Source organism: Acipenser ruthenus, chromosome 17 (assembly GCF_902713425.1).
Source record: "Acipenser ruthenus chromosome 17, fAciRut3.2 maternal haplotype, whole genome shotgun sequence".
Classification (NCBI taxonomy): domain Eukaryota; kingdom Metazoa; phylum Chordata; class Actinopteri; order Acipenseriformes; family Acipenseridae; genus Acipenser; species Acipenser ruthenus.
The window spans coordinates 20,811,317-20,830,944 of NC_081205.1; the positions used below are offsets into that span (position 1 = coordinate 20,811,317).

Below are 19,628 nucleotides of genomic sequence, written 5' to 3' on the forward strand. Positions count from 1 at the left end.
TAGTGCAGCAGCCACACTGTCAGCGCCATATCTCACAGACTATTTCAGTTAATAGATAAATGTACCTGTGACCTATATGTTAAGGTTTGAGCACTGGCCAATTAGCCAACCCCTTAGTGCATAGCTAATTGTCCAAACCAAACTCTGCTACTACTGTGATTGACAGCATGGGATGTGATTAGTTACCATAAATTTATAGCACTGTCTTTAAAAAGTAATCCTGAAAAAAGCAAGCAAAGAGCCTAAAGTGACATGCATGTCAGCTTTTAATATCATGGACAAGTAAAGCACCATAACTGCATCCACCATATAACAGTTGTACAGATACCATTCTATAACCCCCAGAATCTGATACTTAATAATTTGTGCTGAAGAATGCCTTATCAAAGTTTCATCATAACTGGATAAATGATTCTCTTTAAAAAGGTAAGTGTGACTTGTATTTACTTACATACAGATAGACGCTATTTATAGCGTGTGCTAATGAATGTTCTTAACAAGTTTCATTACAACTGGCTAAGCGGTTCTCTACTCTAGACATTAAAAACTTTGAAGTGTGACACACTTATGCAATTGTTATTACATGCATCCCGAGCAAGGATAGTAAGAGGTAAAAATAATTCCTTTATAGTTCAGTGCCCCCAGACATGTCCGTTATCGTCTAACAACACACAAAAAGACATTTTTGACAACATTTTTTTTTTTAAGTTAACATTTTGTATTGCTTCATAACTTATATTTCTATAACGTGGTTCTGTTACTTGCATGCAAACTTCATTATCCGGAATGCTTGGCGCTGTTTGTTTATCACGTGTACCTTACCTAAGGGTGGGGTTAGAGTTCGCGGGTATAGCAGCTCAATGCGCATGCGGTCTGGACTGTTGTTGTCGGTGGCGGTAAGATGGCGGCGCTAGGGGATGCATCAGCTCCGGGACTGAATGGGTTAATACAGCAATTTACAGCCATAACGGGTAAATATTATATTTTAAAAGGGGTATGAGGTTTTTTTTTTAAAAACGGCCGCAAAAAATAAATAAATAAATAACTGGACTGTAACAAGTGTGTGAATTGCACTGGGGCATCATACAACATTGCCCCCTGTCATGGAGTAGGAGAACCAGTTCGGTAAAAAGAGACGAGCAAATAAAGCACATCAATAATGCACGTAATTATATTATGTTATTATTATTAAAGTTTACGTTAATCGTTGGCTAATAATTAAAGGAAATTCACAAGTAAAACTCCAAACACCAAGTCAGATGTAAAAATTGTTGCCCGTTTTAAAACCTTCCTTTTTTCTTTTTGTAGCTATAGGCTCCTCCTTATGGTGGTTGAACGTGCAATTCAACGTACAATTGTTAAAATGTTGTCATGTTATTTTAAAAGAAAAAAAAAAACCCTGCGAGACTTTAAATGCTGCACAGGAATCAAAGTGCAAAACTGTTGCAGAAGTGACTTGTTAATTAGGCTGTTGTGAGAAGCTGAAGTTTGAGAATTAAATTAGGCTCTGCTTGTGATGCACAAGTTAGAGAGAGTTAAACAGTCACCGTGTGGGTTAGGGGAGGCGGAGAAGAGGAATGTATCACCATCAGTAGCAGCGATAGCACAGCATAATTGGTCTCTGCACTATGGTATAGTACTACCACGCGGTTTTGGCTCAGGGTAGTTAACACCCTTACTAGACCGATCTCTTTAAACGTATTGTTTTCTTGTTCCGTGTAGAAAATCGTTTTAACAACAGATTTAGGATTAGTTTAAACCCGTACTGTAAAAACACAGCAATCCCAACCATTTCATAACATAACCACTTGATTACATTTGTGGAGGTGCTTACTATACTTTTTGTGTTTATTTATGTTCCCAGTCAGTTGAATTCCTGTATGCAGAAAATGTGATGGAGGCAAACCACTTTCACAAAACTTTAATGATCTGGGCTTCTTTGTAGCTTTTCAGACAAGGCAGTCAAAACTTACACAGCATACACATTCATGTCATCTTTATCCACAGTGCTTTGTTCTGAAGACTGTAGGGATGCTCAAGGGAATGTTTTATTATGCTTTGCTTGTCCGTTTCTTTCACTTTCTGAAATTGCAGTTACTTTCACTTTTAAGCGCAGTTCATATCCTTCTGTCACCATCTGTATAAACCTCATGGGTGAGCACCTGTTCATATTGGATTGAATTGGTTTGACGGGTCATTTCGACTGGTGTGGTGTAAAGAGCTCAGTGTGATGGAAGAATCTATATATGTAATGTAAAATCCACTACTAAGGGTTTCACTGACACATATTAGCACTTAAGGTAAATTAGCCCAAGATTAGTGTTTACCCTGTAATGCGCAAGCATTTTTGAAATAAGATAAGCTGCTTTATTTATGTAACTAGATTCCGTTTCTTGTACAAAACTCACTTTCTTCCCCCCTGTCCGGCAACCCATAATGTACTGCATATGGAAAGTTCTGGCTCGTGAGGCTAGATTTAAAAAGAGTAATATAGTGGGTCTCTTAATCCTGTAATGCCCATTTCTGTATCCCATGTGATACAGAAATGGGCATTACAGGATTAAGCAGGGTCTGTGAAACTACCCCTTTGTGTTGTAGGCTATTGTCTTCAGTGACTATGGATCTACAGCTACCCTGTAGAATTAACTCATTTTAAACCTGCTGAATAATGTTACGTTAACACATTGTATTGCATATCGCGTTGTAGTTTTCCATATACTTAACGAAAAAAACTGACACGTTGAAAAAAATGTGATGGTTCAAAATCTAACATGAAATACTGTACTGCTATTATGGCTTTTGCAATATCATTTTGTAGTTTCGTTGATGAGGTTAAATAAAATATCAAAATTATGTTCATATACTGTATTTAAAACTTTTTTTTTTTTAATTGTCACTATCCTAAAATTCTAGGTGATGCAAAACTTTTGGCCATAGCTGTAGGTTTAATACCAACAGTGCATCATGGCTATCCTTCCTCTTTTTAAAGTGAAATAGAGACGACCCACCCGCTGCTTCAGAGTGCAATAGCGGGTCTGTGTGCAGTAACGTTATTATAGATTATGTAAACCTGTTCACATCTCTTGTCTTTTTTTTTTTAAGTTTTAAATGAACACAATTGACTGAATCTGTTCTCAAGCCTTTAAAGACTGCTGATGTATTTACAGGCAGTGTTTAAGACAGGTGTTGCCCGAGTTGAATTTTGCATCACTTGGACAACTACGTGCTGACTTTTTACTGCTGGTTGTCTTTTGCTAAAAGATCTCATACAAAACGTTGAAGCACCTACAAATTAATATACTGAATTAATTAAGTTGGTATCTGATATCTGTCGAGTTAGTGAATGGCAAACATAAAGTAGTAAACTAAAGTGTAGCATGTACACGTTTAAACCTGACACCCCAAGTCCGTGAAATAAGCAGGTGGTTGAAACCTGGAGTGCTGTTGAGAGCTGTTGTTGAGACAAGGAAAAGACAGGCAAACCAAAACAGTGTTGGACTTTAATGCCTCGGGACAAGCACAGAGTGGCCTTTCATTTTAACAAGAAGACATTGGGTGATTTCATGCCACGTGCCACATAAGGGGGGGGGGGGGGGGGGGGGTGTTTAAATCTAGAAATAATTCTACTGTAGTGCTGTAAAAGAGACAGTGGCTTTCACAGGTAATTCTACTGTTATCCTTATGTTTGTTACCTGTCTCTCTCAAACCTATAAGGAAGGGATATGCAACACATTTGAGTGCTCTGTGCTACTGTTATAGTCTTAATAATATCTATATAATGGGTCATACTAGTAGATTGCTCATTTTGTATAGTCTGAATTTGTAGTGGAAATCACATTAAATTATTGGATAGTGAAATAGAAGATTTAAAACCAAAATAGATACATTTGAATATGCTTCTATCGAAGAAGGTACCAAAATACCATTAGTTTGAATGCTTCACAGACGCAAAACAATATTCGTATTAGGATAATTACTTCTATCACAAACTGGACCCAGGTTACCAGAAAAGCAATTGGTCATTGAAAATGCTGCTTAGTTTAAATGAAGATTCCCACTGTGACACCAGTAGTTGGTTGCATAGAAAGGTTATTGGTGTGTTCCACTTAAAGATAATTCTTTCAATAAAATAGCGTGTTTTTTGTTTTTGTTTCAGGGGCCACCGAGAGTGTGGGCCAACACATGCTGGAAGCATGTAACAACAACCTGGAGATGGCAGTCACCATGTTCCTGGACGGAGGTGGCATAGCAGAGGAGCCCAGTACCAGCTCTGCCGGGACCTCAACCAGCAGAGCACCCCCACATGCAGAGTATGTTCACGAGCTTCCTTAGTGATTACACATTTAATACAGAAATGGAGCTATGTTTTAGAAATGGTAGGCTATGACAAACAAAATAGAACATTTTAATTTAATGCATATGCCAGGGTTGTTTGGATTTGTGATAGTGTTTTATTTATTTTTTTTCCTGACGTGAACATGTCATGATAATAGCTCGTTATCTGGGTAGTAACCAAGCTTTTAAAATCTTTTTAACCCCTGATTGGAACAAATACTTTCTTGTATGTTAGTTATTTGGTTCTAGGTCATTTACACTTGTCAGGTTCAGTTGCAGGATCTGACAATGGCCACTAGGAGGAGCAGTCTGGCCTGTATTGAAGTGGCACCACAGGCCAGTGTAAATAATAACACAAATGTTTGTTGTTCCGTCATGTGACCTAAGAAGGCTGAGATTTTGACTTAAAGCGTAAAAGGCAGACTGTAATCTTTTGCTGTGTTATTTCAAGATCTGTGTGTTTTGCACAAAACATTTCTTCTCAACTCTTGCATGGCCATGGTAAGGGAATTATTCCAGGTGGCCTTGAAATCAAGTTACACCTAATAATGACCTGAATCCATGTAGGTTAAACAAACTCAACAGTTTAATGAATACATGTCTTATATTTTCAGCGATGAGGTGCGAGCGCCTATTCCACAGAAGCAGGATATTTTGGTGGAACCAGAACCACTTTTTGGTGGTAAGTCTCCATTTCCTCACTTACAGCTTCTTACATCTTATACGGTACGTCGAGAAACCTTCGAGTGCGTCAGCTTGTTGTAAGGGAGACTGGAGTTTTCTTCCCCTCAAAGAATTTGAATATCCAGTACCAGTGAACAGTCTAGTTTTTCGTTTTAACCAGACCACCATTGGATAAGCTGAACTCTATAGTATTGACTTGCCAGCATCATCACCAGTTCCTGGGTATTGGCGATGACAGGGCCAGTCTATAACACCTGTAATTACTTTGGAAGATTCAGGGGGTGCTTGGTTTTTAATATCTCGCCCAAAGGCTCACCCACAGCAAATTATTTTCACATTGCATTTTCAGATAGCAGTCTGTGTTGCTCAGTGCTAACACTATCCCCCTCTGAGAATGAATATGATATCCCTGTCAGTGAGATTATAGTAGAAGTGGCGTGGAAACATCTGTATATATACTTGACATTTAACGAGTGAACCACTTATTCTCTGTCTAATTTTCTACTAACCCTCAACATTGGTCACATGGCAAACAAACACAGATCAAGATTTATATATTATTTTATGTACTGGAGAACCACACACACGACTGTAGAAGGGAACCTGAAAGGATATAACAGTTGTGGGGACTACCAGTAGTATGTGAATGTTTATCGAAAGGGAGTCCCAAATTTAACTTGACATTAGTGATTTATACATTTCTGCGTTTGTCTCGTTAATAATAAGCTATGATTTCTGGGAACTCCATGAGCAATTGTGATATATATAAAAAAAAGGTAATTGAAGACTTGAAAATAACATTTGTTTGCCCAGCCATGTTGCTAGAAGCACATGCGGCCTGATGTTAACAGAATAAGGTCTATTATGAGGAAACGTGGTTAACACATCCTTTACCAAAGCTTATTTATTATCAGAATCTGGGGATAGAAGCAGATGCCTGTCCCGTCTGCCTATATGTATGTACTTGCACATTTGTCACACTAACATTTGTACTTTTATCCAGAGAACTTCATTACCAGTCAGAGGATATATGGTGAAACCTGTCTGTCTGTCTGTCCATCCATATGCCACACTTGCATTTTTACATGTGACAGCTGTCATTTTATATTTTCTAATCTGGCAGGGATGTAAGCTGCTAACATTTGTAAAATAGGTATTTTTTTGTTTTCCACATAACATATTGAAACTAAATCTTCAGAAACCAAATCAAAAGGAATAAAGCTTTATATTTTTATTTGAAAAAAGGAATTAACATGGGACTTCTTCCTTAACTCTGTGCTAAATTGACTTGATGTTTGGATTCCTGTTTTCATGTATCAAAACCACCAAGAAAGTTTCCTTGAATTGGGGTGTGAAGGAGTCTGGATGCCGATACTGTAGCCTCTTAAAACATTTTACATGTGAAAAGAGTTTTCCTGTGCTTCATCTAGTTTAGTAATAAGCAGCATTGACACAGAACAAATACAGCTGCTACCTTATTATTAGCGATTACATTTACTGGTAAAAGCAATTTTAGCTCATAAAGGCCAGCTATTCTAATTTGTATTAAATTAATGTTCTTTCTTGAAGCAGATTTCCTATAATTTAGATAGCAAGGTAGATAAGTTCTGTCGCTGAATAGCCTAGTTACTGTTAGAGAAGAGATAAGATTCACGATTGATCCAAATGCATTTTTGATCTAGCATCAAGACATTGTTGGTTAAGTCTACCTTATCTTTTAGACTGTCCAACGTGGCCCCTAAAGAATGAGAATTTCATTGACTCCTTTTCTTTTTCCCTATTTATTTATTTATTTATTTATTTATTTATTTATTTATTTGCTTTTTTTTTTTTTTTAATTATAGCTCCCAAACGACGGAGGCCTGCGAGATCCATATTTGATGGATTTCGGGATTTCCAGACGGAAACAAGTATGCATTTACAGTTTATCAGATAATTACTAAATCTATCTACTGTAACCTGCCTGTCTCTGTATATAGTTTAACAAATAAATGTGGTTATTGAAATAAAACAAAGCTACAATGTTAACGGGTCTGCAGTCTGTAGCTATCCGACAGCACTGGTTATATTATCGTACTTAGCTTGATTCATGAGTTTGCAGCGATACTTGATTTCTAAGAGCACACTGTCAAAACTGACAGGTTTCACTTGTTGTTGAATTGTTGTGGTCTGTAGCAGAAAAGCTACTAGAAAGTGCATTTTAAAAAGTGAAAGCATGTTTAGCACGCAGGTGGTACAGCAGACTAAATGCACTTCTGTGATACTGTACAAGTAACCCTGTTTCTATCCAATGTATGATTAGAAGTTTTAAAAAAAATAAACCACCCATTCACAGTCCTTCAGTTTGAGTACTTAATGCTGTTCCGTATTCAAACGATGACTACACTAATTCAAGCCCGGCAAAAAATAAATTGCAGTATGATAAGAGGGACAAGACAGGAGTGCGTTAAAAAAAATTTATCACCCAAAAAATGAGCGTGTTAATCGCAGAAGTTAATTGCTGTTTAATTGACAGCCCTAATTTAGAGATTAAATTAAAAAAGAACCGTCTAAGCTTCCTGTAAATTGTTCCTTTTAAATCACTTCGATTATACCAGTTTTACTTATCGTTGCTTCTTTTTCAGATTAACAAGCGGAAATTGTTAGCATGACTTTTCATAAGTCAAATTGCTTCAAAAAATGTAAATGAAAGTGTACCAACTTGCCAGTATTAAATAAAATAGCTTGTCTTGTTACACTCTGTCTTGGTTGATTTAAAAGGGTAATAATCAAGGCTTTTCTTACCAAATTTGTTATTCTTTTGCTGTTTTTGTTTTTCAGTTTTTTTCAATTGTCATACCCCATTAACTTTATAATGGCTTATAGGACCCCAACTAGTTTCCTATGTGCAGCACGGAGTGAGAGTGTAAGGGTTAAATTGGGCCCTATAGCCTGTCGCACATGTTCATTTTTATTGATGTAAACTGACTGGATCTAAATAAGGCCCCCCAAAACTTGATATTAATCCCAATTGTGTTTCCCTCACCAAGAGTGATTTAGTAACTCCCTTATAGCATCACTGAATACAATACAGTTACAGTTTAAAGAAGCGAGAATGAAATGTGAGTAAAGTGAAAATAAAGTCTGGGAAACAGCATGTAAGGGACATGCTATTAAAGCTTATGAGAGGTAAGAAAGTGTTTTGGCATTACCCCTTATGCGGCTGTTTTCACACACCTCAGCAAGCATTAATCTTGCACTCCCTGACATTACCATAGTAACATCATGTAGAGCAAGATTAGGGTAATCCAAGCGTACTGCTAATAGAGGTCTGTGATAGTCCAGGATTAGGGCCATAAAACCAGCCATAAGATTGTTGTTAGTTACGTGCATGCAAACTGTAAGTACGTATACTGTCTTTTAAAAGAACGTGGTTTATTTATTATTGTGTCAACAGTTCGTCAGGAGCAGGAACTTTGGAATGGCAGCGCAGTTGATAAGAAGCTCAGCACTCTGGCAGACCTCTTTAGGCCACCTATAGACCTCATGTATAAGGGCAGCTTTGAAACAGTAAGACCCCAGAAGCATGCACAAAATCGATTGTTTTTATTTTCTTTAAATTAAGAATAAGTGGTTTGTCATTTTTTTTTTTTATAGCTTAATTTTGAAAATAAAATGTTTCCTTATCAGCTCACAGGTAAATAATGATAGTTTTACTGTTATGACAGGTGAAGGGCATAATCCGAAGCATAAAATACATTTCATATGCAAAGTAATGTAATACTGGAATCAGTATGATTTTTAAAAGCCAATTTAGACACTCCATAACAAAATATTGTAAAAATCACTTTCACGATACTCACAGTGGGGAAATATGAAACACTCAAGCTATATCTATCATTATGTAACCTCTTCATTTTGACCCAGTTGTATCAATATTCTACTGTGTGTTTGTTTCCTAGTTTAGTTTTCGTATTTAAATAGATTTTCATGGAAGAACCCTTGTTTCAAGTTTTGATTTTACCCTCTTTTTCTGTTTTCCCAGGCAAAAGAGTGTGGTCAGATGGAGAACAAATGGCTGATGATAAACATCCAGAACGTACAGGATTTTGCATGCCAGTGCTTGAATCGGGATGTGTGGAGTAACGAGGCTGTCAAAGCCATCGTTCGGGAGCACTTTATCTTCTGGCAGGTACAGGGAAACCCAGGGGACGCTCAAGGCCCAACTCGCTCAACTCTAGCTGGTGGGGGGGAAATATTTCATTTTAAGTTCACGCAATGCATAACACGAATGTGGAGCAACTCAGTCTACTCCTGTACCACCATGCAAAATATACATTGTTCTTTTCATAATATTGTTTTATCCATTACAACCATACAATATTATAACATTAAAAAGTACGGGGAAAAAGGAACAGTAGGTTCAGTATTTTGTTCACCAGCTTATCGATCTGCTGTGTCTTTAAACTTCTGAAGCAAGGCAGTGTTATCCAAATATCTTATGTTATCAATATTCTAGCATAAATATGTTAAGGAAGTTTATCTTTCATATAATATCGTCTCATATAATATCATACAATACAATTTAATCTGAAGGTAGTTCAGCTGATCTTTGGTTATGTATAATTTCCATAATGTACCAAACATTGAAAACCATGAGGCAGCAGTATCAAGGGTCATAGCCACCCGTACCCTTGCCCACTCTGTAACGCTAAAGACATCTGTTAAATGTGTCATAGGCACATATCATGTGTGATGGGGTAATTAAAACAGCATGGAGTCAGGTCTTGTAAGGTTTTGGGATTTTATTGTTGAGTGTACAGAAGAAAGATGCCTCTGTTAAATTATGCCGGCGTAATGAATGTACTGCTCTTTCCAGACAGACCTGTGGAGGCTATTGTTCCTGTTCCTTATTCAGTGTATAGGATTAGCTGATAGTGCTCTGCCAGCTCAAATGGAAAGCTGGTTGACAAAACTATTGAGTTTTACTACAAGGACAGATTTGTACATAATCATTTTAATGAGGCTTTGCATATGAATAAGTTAAACAGAATGTAATCCCAGTACAGTGCTTCTGCATTATTTATTGAAATTAGTGAATCACCCTAATAGAATAAAATAATGTACATGTACAATAGTCAACATGGCCTAATCATGAATTAACAAGATTTGTATATTGATGCAACTGTGAACAAGGTAGCAGTTTATGCAAATAGGCTTAAAATTAGAAACCATTGTTCATTTTAACACAGTAAGTGATCCGATGAGCATTTAAGCAGCAGTGAAATTCCCAGCTGTGAAGTCTGTATTTTAAGTTATTTCAGTCGTTGCATATTTTCCATCCTGGTGTTTTTGTTGAGTGATTTCTATGATCTATATATTCTTGTAGGTATACCATGACAGTGAAGAGGGACAGCGATACATACAGTTCTACAAACTGAATGAATTTCCTTATATCTCCATTCTCGACCCAAGGACAGGTGAGAGAGCCAAATGTTTGCATATGTCTGGTCTTATAGGCCAGACTAAACCAACTCCAAAAACTAGGATTTCAGGAAAATGTGATTATAGCAAAGACTGCTGTTTGCAGCTGTGTTTGGTTTACTTGGTTTAAACCCTGACTTTTTAGTGGCACCATGCGCAAACAATACAGAGTACATTCTTAGTTAAATCTCCAATTACAGGTTGGCAATGTGATAGTGTGAATATACTGGTCTTTTTTTTCTAGAACATTAAAGGTTTGCTGTTTTGTCACCCATAGGCCAGAAGCTAGTGGAGCTGCACCAGCTGGATGTGAATTCTTTCTTGGAGCAGCTGACAGGCTTCCTCACTGAGCACGGCCAGCTCGATGGACTCTCCAGCAGCCCACCCAAGAAGAGAATGTGCTCAGTGAGTACTCGCAAGAGACGCGCTGCATAACTCAGAGCGACACAGCAACTGGAGTACAGAACAAGCTTATGGGCTTATCGCTGGCAAGGGAGATATTGGGGGGTATCCCTACCTGTGTTATACCTGTCAGAATTTTACATACATTGAGAGAACATTATGTGTATAGGTGAAACTATAGTCCGACTGTAAACTTTGAGCTGCTAAACAGAAATTAAATATTTATGCAGTAACATGCGATAACATATCATACAGTAAAAATCCATTTAAGATCATTATTTTCATTTGAGACCTCCTGCATACCCTCTATGACCCTTAGAAGTACCCCCAGTTGAAACCGCTGTCTTAAATGATCACAGTATTCAGAGCATCTATGCACAAATTCCAGCTGAGTTCTCAATGTGGATATGAAAAGGAACCCTACTAAAATCCACAGTACTGTTTGCAAATACCCATTGTGGATGATGTTCTCCTACATTTGCACAGTCAGGCAGTTGAACGTTGCTTGTTGTTTTCCTCCAGGAGAGTCTCATAGATGCCAGTGAGGACAGCCAGCTGGAAGCTGCAATCCGCGCTTCTCTGCAGGAGACGCATTATGAGTCCAACGATCCGAAGATCGACTATCACTCGGAGGAGGAGTCGGAGGCAGAACCATTTTCAGACAGCGAGGGGTTAATCTCCGTAGACGGCTCAGACGATGACGTGGTGGCGGAACAGCCCCAGCCTCAGCCTCAGCCTCAACCTCAACCCCAACCCCAATCACAACCCAAGCCTCAGCCTCCAACCCAGTGTCAGGACAGCCCCTCCAAATCAAAGAAATCTCCCCACAAGGAATCCAGCCACAGGAAAGAGGAAAGTAAAAAGAACCATTTGGAGTTCCCTGCAAGGACTGAGGCACCTAAAGACACTGGTGCAGGTAACAACCACCACGCAGAGCCAGCAGGGAACTCAGGGGTATCGGAGACACAGGAGGAGGAGCCATGCTGTCCGGAGCTGCTGGATGACAATGGTAAGAAAATACAAACTGGCAAAATCGGGGAAGTCGTTTTAAAAAATTGCGTTGGTCTGTCATGGAACGACCTAGTTAAAAGTTTTCATTAACCATACATTTTCAGAATATCGTATATATACTTTTAAGAGTGATTTTATAAACCAGTGCTGGATGTTTTTATAATTGTGTTGGCTAGTCATGGAATAGTCCAGTTGTTTTACAGAATAAATGGTCAGCATCTCATTAATTAACATTTCATTGTGATTTTCTTTAACACTAGGTAATGTCAATTTGTGTATATTATTTAATAATCAGAGCGACCAGTGGGAATGAAGTACCTAGAAGGTGCTCTCATACTAGAGGTGTCACAACATTGCTGCTGCTTCCTTTCTCACATTATACAGTTTTGTGTGACATGTCACTGATCACTGTTACTATAATATAATTTATTTCATGGTAACCACAACGAGATACCACACAATGTACCTTCTATTCTTTCTTGCTACACTTGTAAAAGCGTCTTTAGTGCAGATGATGCATTGTGGTAAAGTCTGAATGGTTGGTTGAATAACTCATTCTGGAATCTTTAGCACTGCTTCTGTTAAACCCAAACCCTGGAGTCATACATGAAATCGAGGGATCTACAGGACAAAGCATTGTACTCTTTTCTTAGTTAAAGAATAATTAGTGTTCCTTTTATTGCCTGTATTAATTTTCACCTTTGTTGTGTTTTTATGGCCGTCCATACCAATTACTCTGGCATCCATCGGCCTTTCTTGCCTACAGTTTGTAAGTTGGTCAGATGGTCTTTTCTCTTGACAAGTGCTTGTTTTTATCTGCTCAGTTTACCAATAGCCTAGATCCTTGGTTGCAGTTCAAGGGTTCCTTAGTAGTTAATCCTGTGTAGCGGACGCTCTCCTGGGTTGTGATCATGTGCAGAATTAGATTCTCCCGGGGTTAGTGCTGGCTCCATAGCTTCAGCTGCCGAGCTGATTCGAGTCTGCAACGCAACAGACAAAACCCAGCAGTCTTCTCTCAATGCATGTCTGTATGGCTGGCTGTGCAGTAGCCTGTAGCACAGATGCTTTTTGAGCTCCGCTCAGCTTTCCCGGGCACGCCCCCCAGCCAATTAGAACCACCCGATCAGCTCAGCACCAGACGAGCCCACCTGCTCAATTAGTTGGTTAGCAACGCGTCTCCTGTTGTGTGTCCCAGCTGCTTCCCTAAAGGCACACATGCACGCCAAGAACCAGCAACATGGTCTCCCTGTCACACATGATTACGTATCACCCCATGCACAGTGGCACTGAACAATTTTTAAAGTGGGGGTGCTGAAAGCCATTGAACGAACCCCTGTATATGGTGGAAGCAATGCAAAGCCGCACCCCTAGTTCCAGTGCCCCTGCCCATGCATCATGCTTTAATTACGTCCCATCACTATTGCATCACTATCTCCATGTAATCCCAGGTTAGTATTGTAATCCTGCTGTAAATTAATTGCTGTTATCAGCAGTCTGCGTTGATGAGAGTCTCCTTTGTGGTCCAGCACAAATCCAACATTTTGGGATATTTATTTATATTTACCAGGTAAATTTTATATATCATATTGTACAAAAGATACATGCATCATCAAAAGCAGTTCACATTGTAGATCACCAAATTGTTCTTGAGTGAAGAATAAGTGTGTTTTATGGTTGGTATGGGTACATACTCTCCCTACTCATTCATTTTTTGTCTTAACAAAATAGTCCATCATTAAATGATCATTAGATTTTATTATGCATCATAGAACTAGCTCATCGGGACCATCACATGTATCATGATACGTATTCTATCGTGACCTGCATATTGTAATTTGTATCATGACATTAGTGTATGGCTACACGTCTAGTTCTCGTGTTATTCAAGACAACATAGCCACACTTTGAAAATATGTTTTGGTTGCCACATTAGAAATAATTTCAGAATAATTCAAACATTGTCTTCCATTCCAGGGCCAAAGGCAAGACTGATGCTGCGATACCCAGATGGACAGCGGGAGCAGATCTCTCTGCCAACACACAGCAAGCTCCTGGTAGGTGGTCTGTGCACTTGTCATAACTGTCTTCCTTTCAAAGTACAATTTCATGTTAGTAAAACATGATGGGCTGCAAACAGACAATATCAGAACTTTCTGACCTGAAGAACTACTGTCACAATTATTTACTTTTACCTAATGGAATGACTGTAGAATTGTTTTGTTATCTCCTTTAATTTTACATTCAAATATGCATGTGGTTTTTGTTTCATCAATGTTTGGCCTTGCTTCTTTAGTATAACAAAAGTAAATGCATGGCTTAACCCTTTGCAGTCCATTTATTAACTGCGCGTCAGGCACGCCAGGTCTAATTAATTTTCACACGCGCAGTTAATTTTAGACGCGCTGTTTAAAAGTATTTTTTTTCACAGTCAAACGGGTTTAAATGGCCCTGCATATCAACAAAGCACTCACTAGGCATCTCCAGCCCCGCCCCACCCTTTCGTTTGCTATAGCGTTCAGCTATGTAAGAAATAAATAATAATAATAGTCGTACATACCGATCGATCATCTCCGGATCACTCGTTTTATCACCAAACTCCTCAATAATGCGATCCAAGTCATTATTTTATTACTATAACATCTGAAAAAAGCTCTGCAAATGTCCATGATAGTCTCTGTGCGCTGACGCACTCAACCAGCTTGTTTACTATGAACGCCCCATTATCTGATACCTGATACCATGTATGACTATTCATGAGATACGCCTTTTTTTTTTTTTTTTTTTTTCCCCGACTTGTCTCGGCTCCTGTCGCTCCCACTCGGCAATAGAATGGTTTTCTCGGCTTTTTCCGGAGAAAAAACGACTAAACACCCGTTTATTGCGTTGCTATAATGATGTCGGACCCAGTCCGACAAAGGACCTGTGAGGAATAATTGCAATGTCGGACCCAGTCCGACAATGGACTGCAAAGGGTTAAGACATGTTTTATTAGTAACATGTCTACTATTTACTGAGCAAAACACAAAGTATTTGTGTGCACTTTCACCAAGCAGTTTTATAAAATTTATCTTCTCTTGCAGGCTTTGGTGAAGCACGTACAGTCCAAGGGGTACCCTAACGAACGCTTTGAACTTGTAACAAACTTCCCCCGACGAAAGCTTTCTCACTTGGACTATGACATTACGTTACAAGATGCTGGTCTTTGCCCTCAAGAGACTGTCTTTGTACAGGAAAGGAATTAATGAATGCTGGGGGTAGCTTCCCCAAGGCACCACAAGCAGCCAGACCTAGCAGGAAAAGGGAGACTGTACTGCTCAGCCTGTACTCTGCACTTTCTTCCCTTAACCTCCAGTTTTCTGTCCTTAAAAACAAGAAGACCCTGAAGGCAGTGGCTAGCTAGGGGGGAGGCTCAATATACAACTGTCTTTTGACATAGCAAGCTCAAGTCAATCACAAGAATGACTAATCAGATTTCAACAACTTATACAAATCCAGGAGTCCTTGGCATGTCTACGGACCAGGAAGAAGAGTACTTGTTAGGTTTTGTTAAGCAATTTGTGCTTTATTACCAATTAGATAGATTGTCTAGGTATGTGTTTGTTTTTTTTGTTTTTTTTTTCCCAGAAAGAATAAACTGATGGTAAAATTTATTATAATCTCAAAATCACACAGGACAAATCTGCTCACTTTAGAAGTGCTTAGCAGATTACCAAATGTTGTCAGAGAATGAAAGCAGTGGATCAGTGGTATTACTGTACAGTATACAGTCAGTGGCACCACGTTTATGAGCAGATCATTGGACTTTCTGCAGTCTGGTATATGTAAAGGCCTCTCGTTTCTTGTCTCATTTGATCTTGAATTTCGCTTTATAACATTGTCTGCTATAGTAAATAAGATTTGTGCTTGTAAATCATGTTGGGTAAGGCCCATGGAAAGTGCTGGCCGTTCAGACTTCAAGAACTGCAGATCAAGCTAACACTATCAAGCCATACAGGATTACATACATAAAGCCTACGTGCTGAGGTGAACAAAAGGTGATTTTTTTCTTTTAAGATGGTTTTGTTAAATTATGATTGAAGATATTGTTACTGTTTTTTTTTCTATAACTTTTACCATCTAGCAATACCACTTTAAATCTCGCTGCTACAACTGCTGTCGCTACTGTTTAAATCTACCGATAGCAAATGTGGCATTTTGTTTCCGATTCTCATGGTTGATTCCCCGTTTTGATTGGCTGAATAGAACGGCTTGCATTAGAAAGTTTCAAGCGACACCCCAGAAATAACTGCACACTTGCATTTTTCTTTCTGTAATAGTGAGTATGCTATAATAAGGATAACAATTATTTTTTTTCTTTGTTAATAAATACTGTTTTTTTGAGGTTGCAAGAAGTTCAACTTAATCACCAAAGGGAATTGTTATAAATATATATATATATATATATATATATATATATATATATATATTTTTTTTTTTTTTAAATGTTGTTTTCTGTTTGCACTCCATATATGTAACATTTGATGGCCTTTTACTACAGAATGTCTCCCACCTTCATTTGGAAACTTGTTTTTTGTTTTCATAATGCACCCCTGCTTATGTTCCCATTATCTACAGTTTATAGGTATTGGGAGAGATACCGGTCCTTCTATCCTTTTTATAGTTACAGATGTGTGACATGTTTACTTTACTAATGATCCAAGACATCATTTTTTAATTCAACAATATCTAATAATAGGTATTTTGCACTGAGAGACTTCTAACCTCTTCAGCCTGTATTTGCCCTTTACTTTCTCAGTTACTTCTGCCTTTCTGTCCCATTTTCTAATTGGAATTAGCAAGAGATAGGCCTTTCAGTGCAAAATTATCATTCCATTGCCATATCAACAGAACAATTGAAAGTAAGTAACAGTTGTGCACATCTCTATTAATATCTGTGCTGTTTCTATTTGGGGACCAAGCAACATTTACCTGGACAAGAAGGTAACAAGTGCTATTTAACATGAAGTGGGGATAAACAGTTCAATAGTGTGATGGGCAGCCCAGTCGGCTATGGGAAGTAAAACATTTAAATTGCCCCAAAAAAATAAGCTTGTGGATGTTTGTAGAATGCTGTGTCACTTATGTGAAATGTGCAAATATAATTATTCAGCAGCGGTTTCCAGCTGGAGAAAGCTAATTGTCTTGGACCAGTGGGGCATTCACCCCAATAAACAGAGCAGTAATACTTTTTCATTGAGACATCGTATCTTTGTTTGTTCATATTTTACCTTGTTTACCTTGCATTTAAAGAAACATGCCGTTCTTTATGGCACCTTTCCTGGAGTTACAGTTCTGCTGTAACACTTTGTACCGTTATCAGTACAGTTGCACTGTTAACAACATGAAACGATACACGGTCAAGGTGTCGGGACGAATTTTCACTGTGTAAGACGGGTTCCTGAAATGCTCTCCTGGGTCTGGCTCCTCTTTACTGCTATTTCAATGTGAAGTGCTAGAAATATTTTGTTATTCTCCACAAAATAAAGGAAGAGCAGATTTTTTAAAGATTTACCCCAACTTTGCAAAAGTCAACTTAGTCATATGTTTCAAAAGCTAAACTTGGACAAATCTCCCAAGCTCCTTATTCCAAAGTACAATTTGCACCGTTTTTTGAGAAATCAAAACAAAACTTAATGTTGCTAAACTAGTAATAAGTCAGAGGTTAATTTAAGGACTTAATAGCAAGCATGTCAGTTTTGAAAAATAAACAGTTTAATTTTCCTTCAATAAAAGTAGAGCAGATTGCCCCAAGTCATTGGTAAAGTAGACACTGGTGCACAGTATCTGATCCAGTTTATTCCTACAAATGAAAGTATTATCTTAACTAAAACACATCATGAAATATTGTCTAAGGCTTATGTACATCTGTTTTGATTAATTAAATAAAGCGCTGTTGCTGCATGAATCTTTTCCAGACTGTTAATAAACCAGCAACTGTCGAGAACTTGAGTTAATCCCAAACACAGCTTTGTGAATAGGGACCATCGTATCTTGACAAAATGCTGTGAATGATTTAATGTCATAAATACCTCACTTAATTTCAAAGAAAATCTCACTGGAAAAGATGGTCCAGAGAAAGCAGATGGCACTTGTGATAGAAGTGTCAGACTGTGACAGTAATCGGGGAAGCAGCTGGTGGTGTGTGCTCTGTGATTACTTCCGTTTCCCTTCTCTTCATACACAGTAACTAAAACCTGGGATAGGACACCCGAGCCTAACGGGCAGCTGGGGTGGTCATTCACACAATACTAACAATTACTGTATTGAAATGAATGCAATTTGAAAGCCTGCATGTTAGCAGCTATAGGTGCTTTTTTGTTTCAAAATGTTGACCAAAATATTTTCCTGGTAATAAACTGCTGTCTTCTGCTGCCAATGTAAATAGTACACAATTAGCTCTATCAGAATTACGATGAAAAAGTAGACCTACATTCACCGTATGTACAGTACTTGTAAGATTCATCACAAATGGCTAAATGGTGCCTCTGCTGTATTCTCCCTTTTAAATGTTCACCATAGTAAAAGGATTACAAAGTGTAATAAAACATAGGTAAGCACTATAAAGAAATACAAGGTTTAGTACAGCATATTATTCAGCATGGCAAACCAGGGAAAAATATGGTACATGCATAGTATAATCATGAGAAAAGCATGGGAAAACTGCAAAAATACTGGTAAACTTTGAGAAGGGCCTAGCTGGTGATAATAAAATAAGGATTGTAGTTCCACCTTTGTAAAGTCTGCACCATGAAAAGGAAAAGGTTATATAGCCAGTTCTTCTTGTGAAATACAATGCACAGTCCTTGGTACTGTATTCCACAAAAGAATAACATAATATATTTTACTGCCCCCAGGGATTCAGGGGCATCTGAGATAGCATTCCCTTCAGGCTAATTTCAGTTTAAGTTGGCTCCTATGATGTGGGTTTGAATGGGTTTTAAAACTGTTTTTCAAAGCTACTTCAGACATTCGCAGAGCCTTTTGTACAAAAAGAAAGTCTCCCCTTCTCTTGCATGTTTGTATACATCATTCATGCTGTTTGGTGTTCATTAGGAAAATAAAGTTACCATTGATGAGACTAAGATGTTGTGTAGCAAAGGTATGTGTAAACTATAATGTATCCATCATTTAAGTCAATACTGTGTAAGAGCTGTCTGATACAAAGCCAGACTTCTTAGGTTTTAATATATTTGATTTCCATGTATGTTTCTTACTTGCAGTGTGAAAATACCTTTTCCTTTCACCCTTCCTCCCTAAAATAAGAAGTTGGAGAGTGTGCAAAACCCTCGCTTTCACTTCAGGTATCCGCACCCTGTATTGAGTAAAGCGGGCTGCTTAGTAATGGCTTGATCTGTAAGTACAAGACAGAAGAGGTTTTGGAGACAGCTTTGTGTCTGTGTATTGGGTGTTCACAATTGTACAACCGCTTTTATACAATTCGTCTTAATATTGTAACATTTTATCTGAAAATAAAAAGTGCTTTTCCAATTTGCCCGTCCCATTCTTCTGTTTTAAAAGCGAGTGGGAAATTCAATTTTAAGTGTAAAACAAGCAAAAAGTGAGGTATAATAAGGCTAAAAGTTGTGTTTTATTAAGTTTTGAATTAGACCTCAGCCTTTTATAAACTGCAATAAAGTGCATTTTGATACATTGTTTTCTGCTTGGTCTAAAGTTATTTTATTAGTTTGTTTTAT

The 19,628-nt window shown here is 38.0% G+C and overlaps 1 protein-coding gene across 2 annotated transcripts; it reads left to right on the top strand.

The window, feature by feature from the left end:
• The first annotated feature begins 407 nt into the window (after positions 1-407).
• LOC117423419 (UBX domain-containing protein 7-like) lies at positions 408-19,587 on the top strand. 2 transcript variants are annotated; one of them, XM_058990106.1, is made up of 11 exons: positions 408-426; positions 4,157-4,310; positions 4,950-5,017; positions 6,864-6,929; positions 8,456-8,568; positions 9,044-9,190; positions 10,388-10,478; positions 10,760-10,887; positions 11,407-11,893; positions 13,870-13,949; positions 14,976-19,587. In XM_058990106.1, exons 2-11 carry the CDS (start codon positions 4,183-4,185, stop codon positions 15,135-15,137), a joined length of 1,470 nt encoding a protein of 489 aa, XP_058846089.1. In that variant the 5' UTR covers positions 408-426; positions 4,157-4,182; the 3' UTR covers positions 15,138-19,587. The 2 variants fall into 2 exon arrangements, with proteins under 2 accessions (XP_058846089.1, XP_033895053.1); XM_034039162.3 differs by lacking the exon at positions 408-426 and adding an exon at positions 807-971.
• Positions 19,588-19,628: the final 41 nt, after the last annotated feature.

Coding starts and splice junctions, on each gene's coding strand:
- LOC117423419 (XM_034039162.3), top strand. CDS start 902: ATGGCGGCGCTAGGGGATGCATCAGCTCCGGGACTGAATGGGTTAATA. Junction 4,311..4,949: donor AGAGCACCCCCACATGCAGA/GTATGTTCACGA, acceptor TTATATTTTCAG/CGATGAGGTGCGAGCGCCTA. Junction 6,930..8,455: donor GGATTTCCAGACGGAAACAA/GTATGCATTTAC, acceptor TTGTGTCAACAG/TTCGTCAGGAGCAGGAACTT.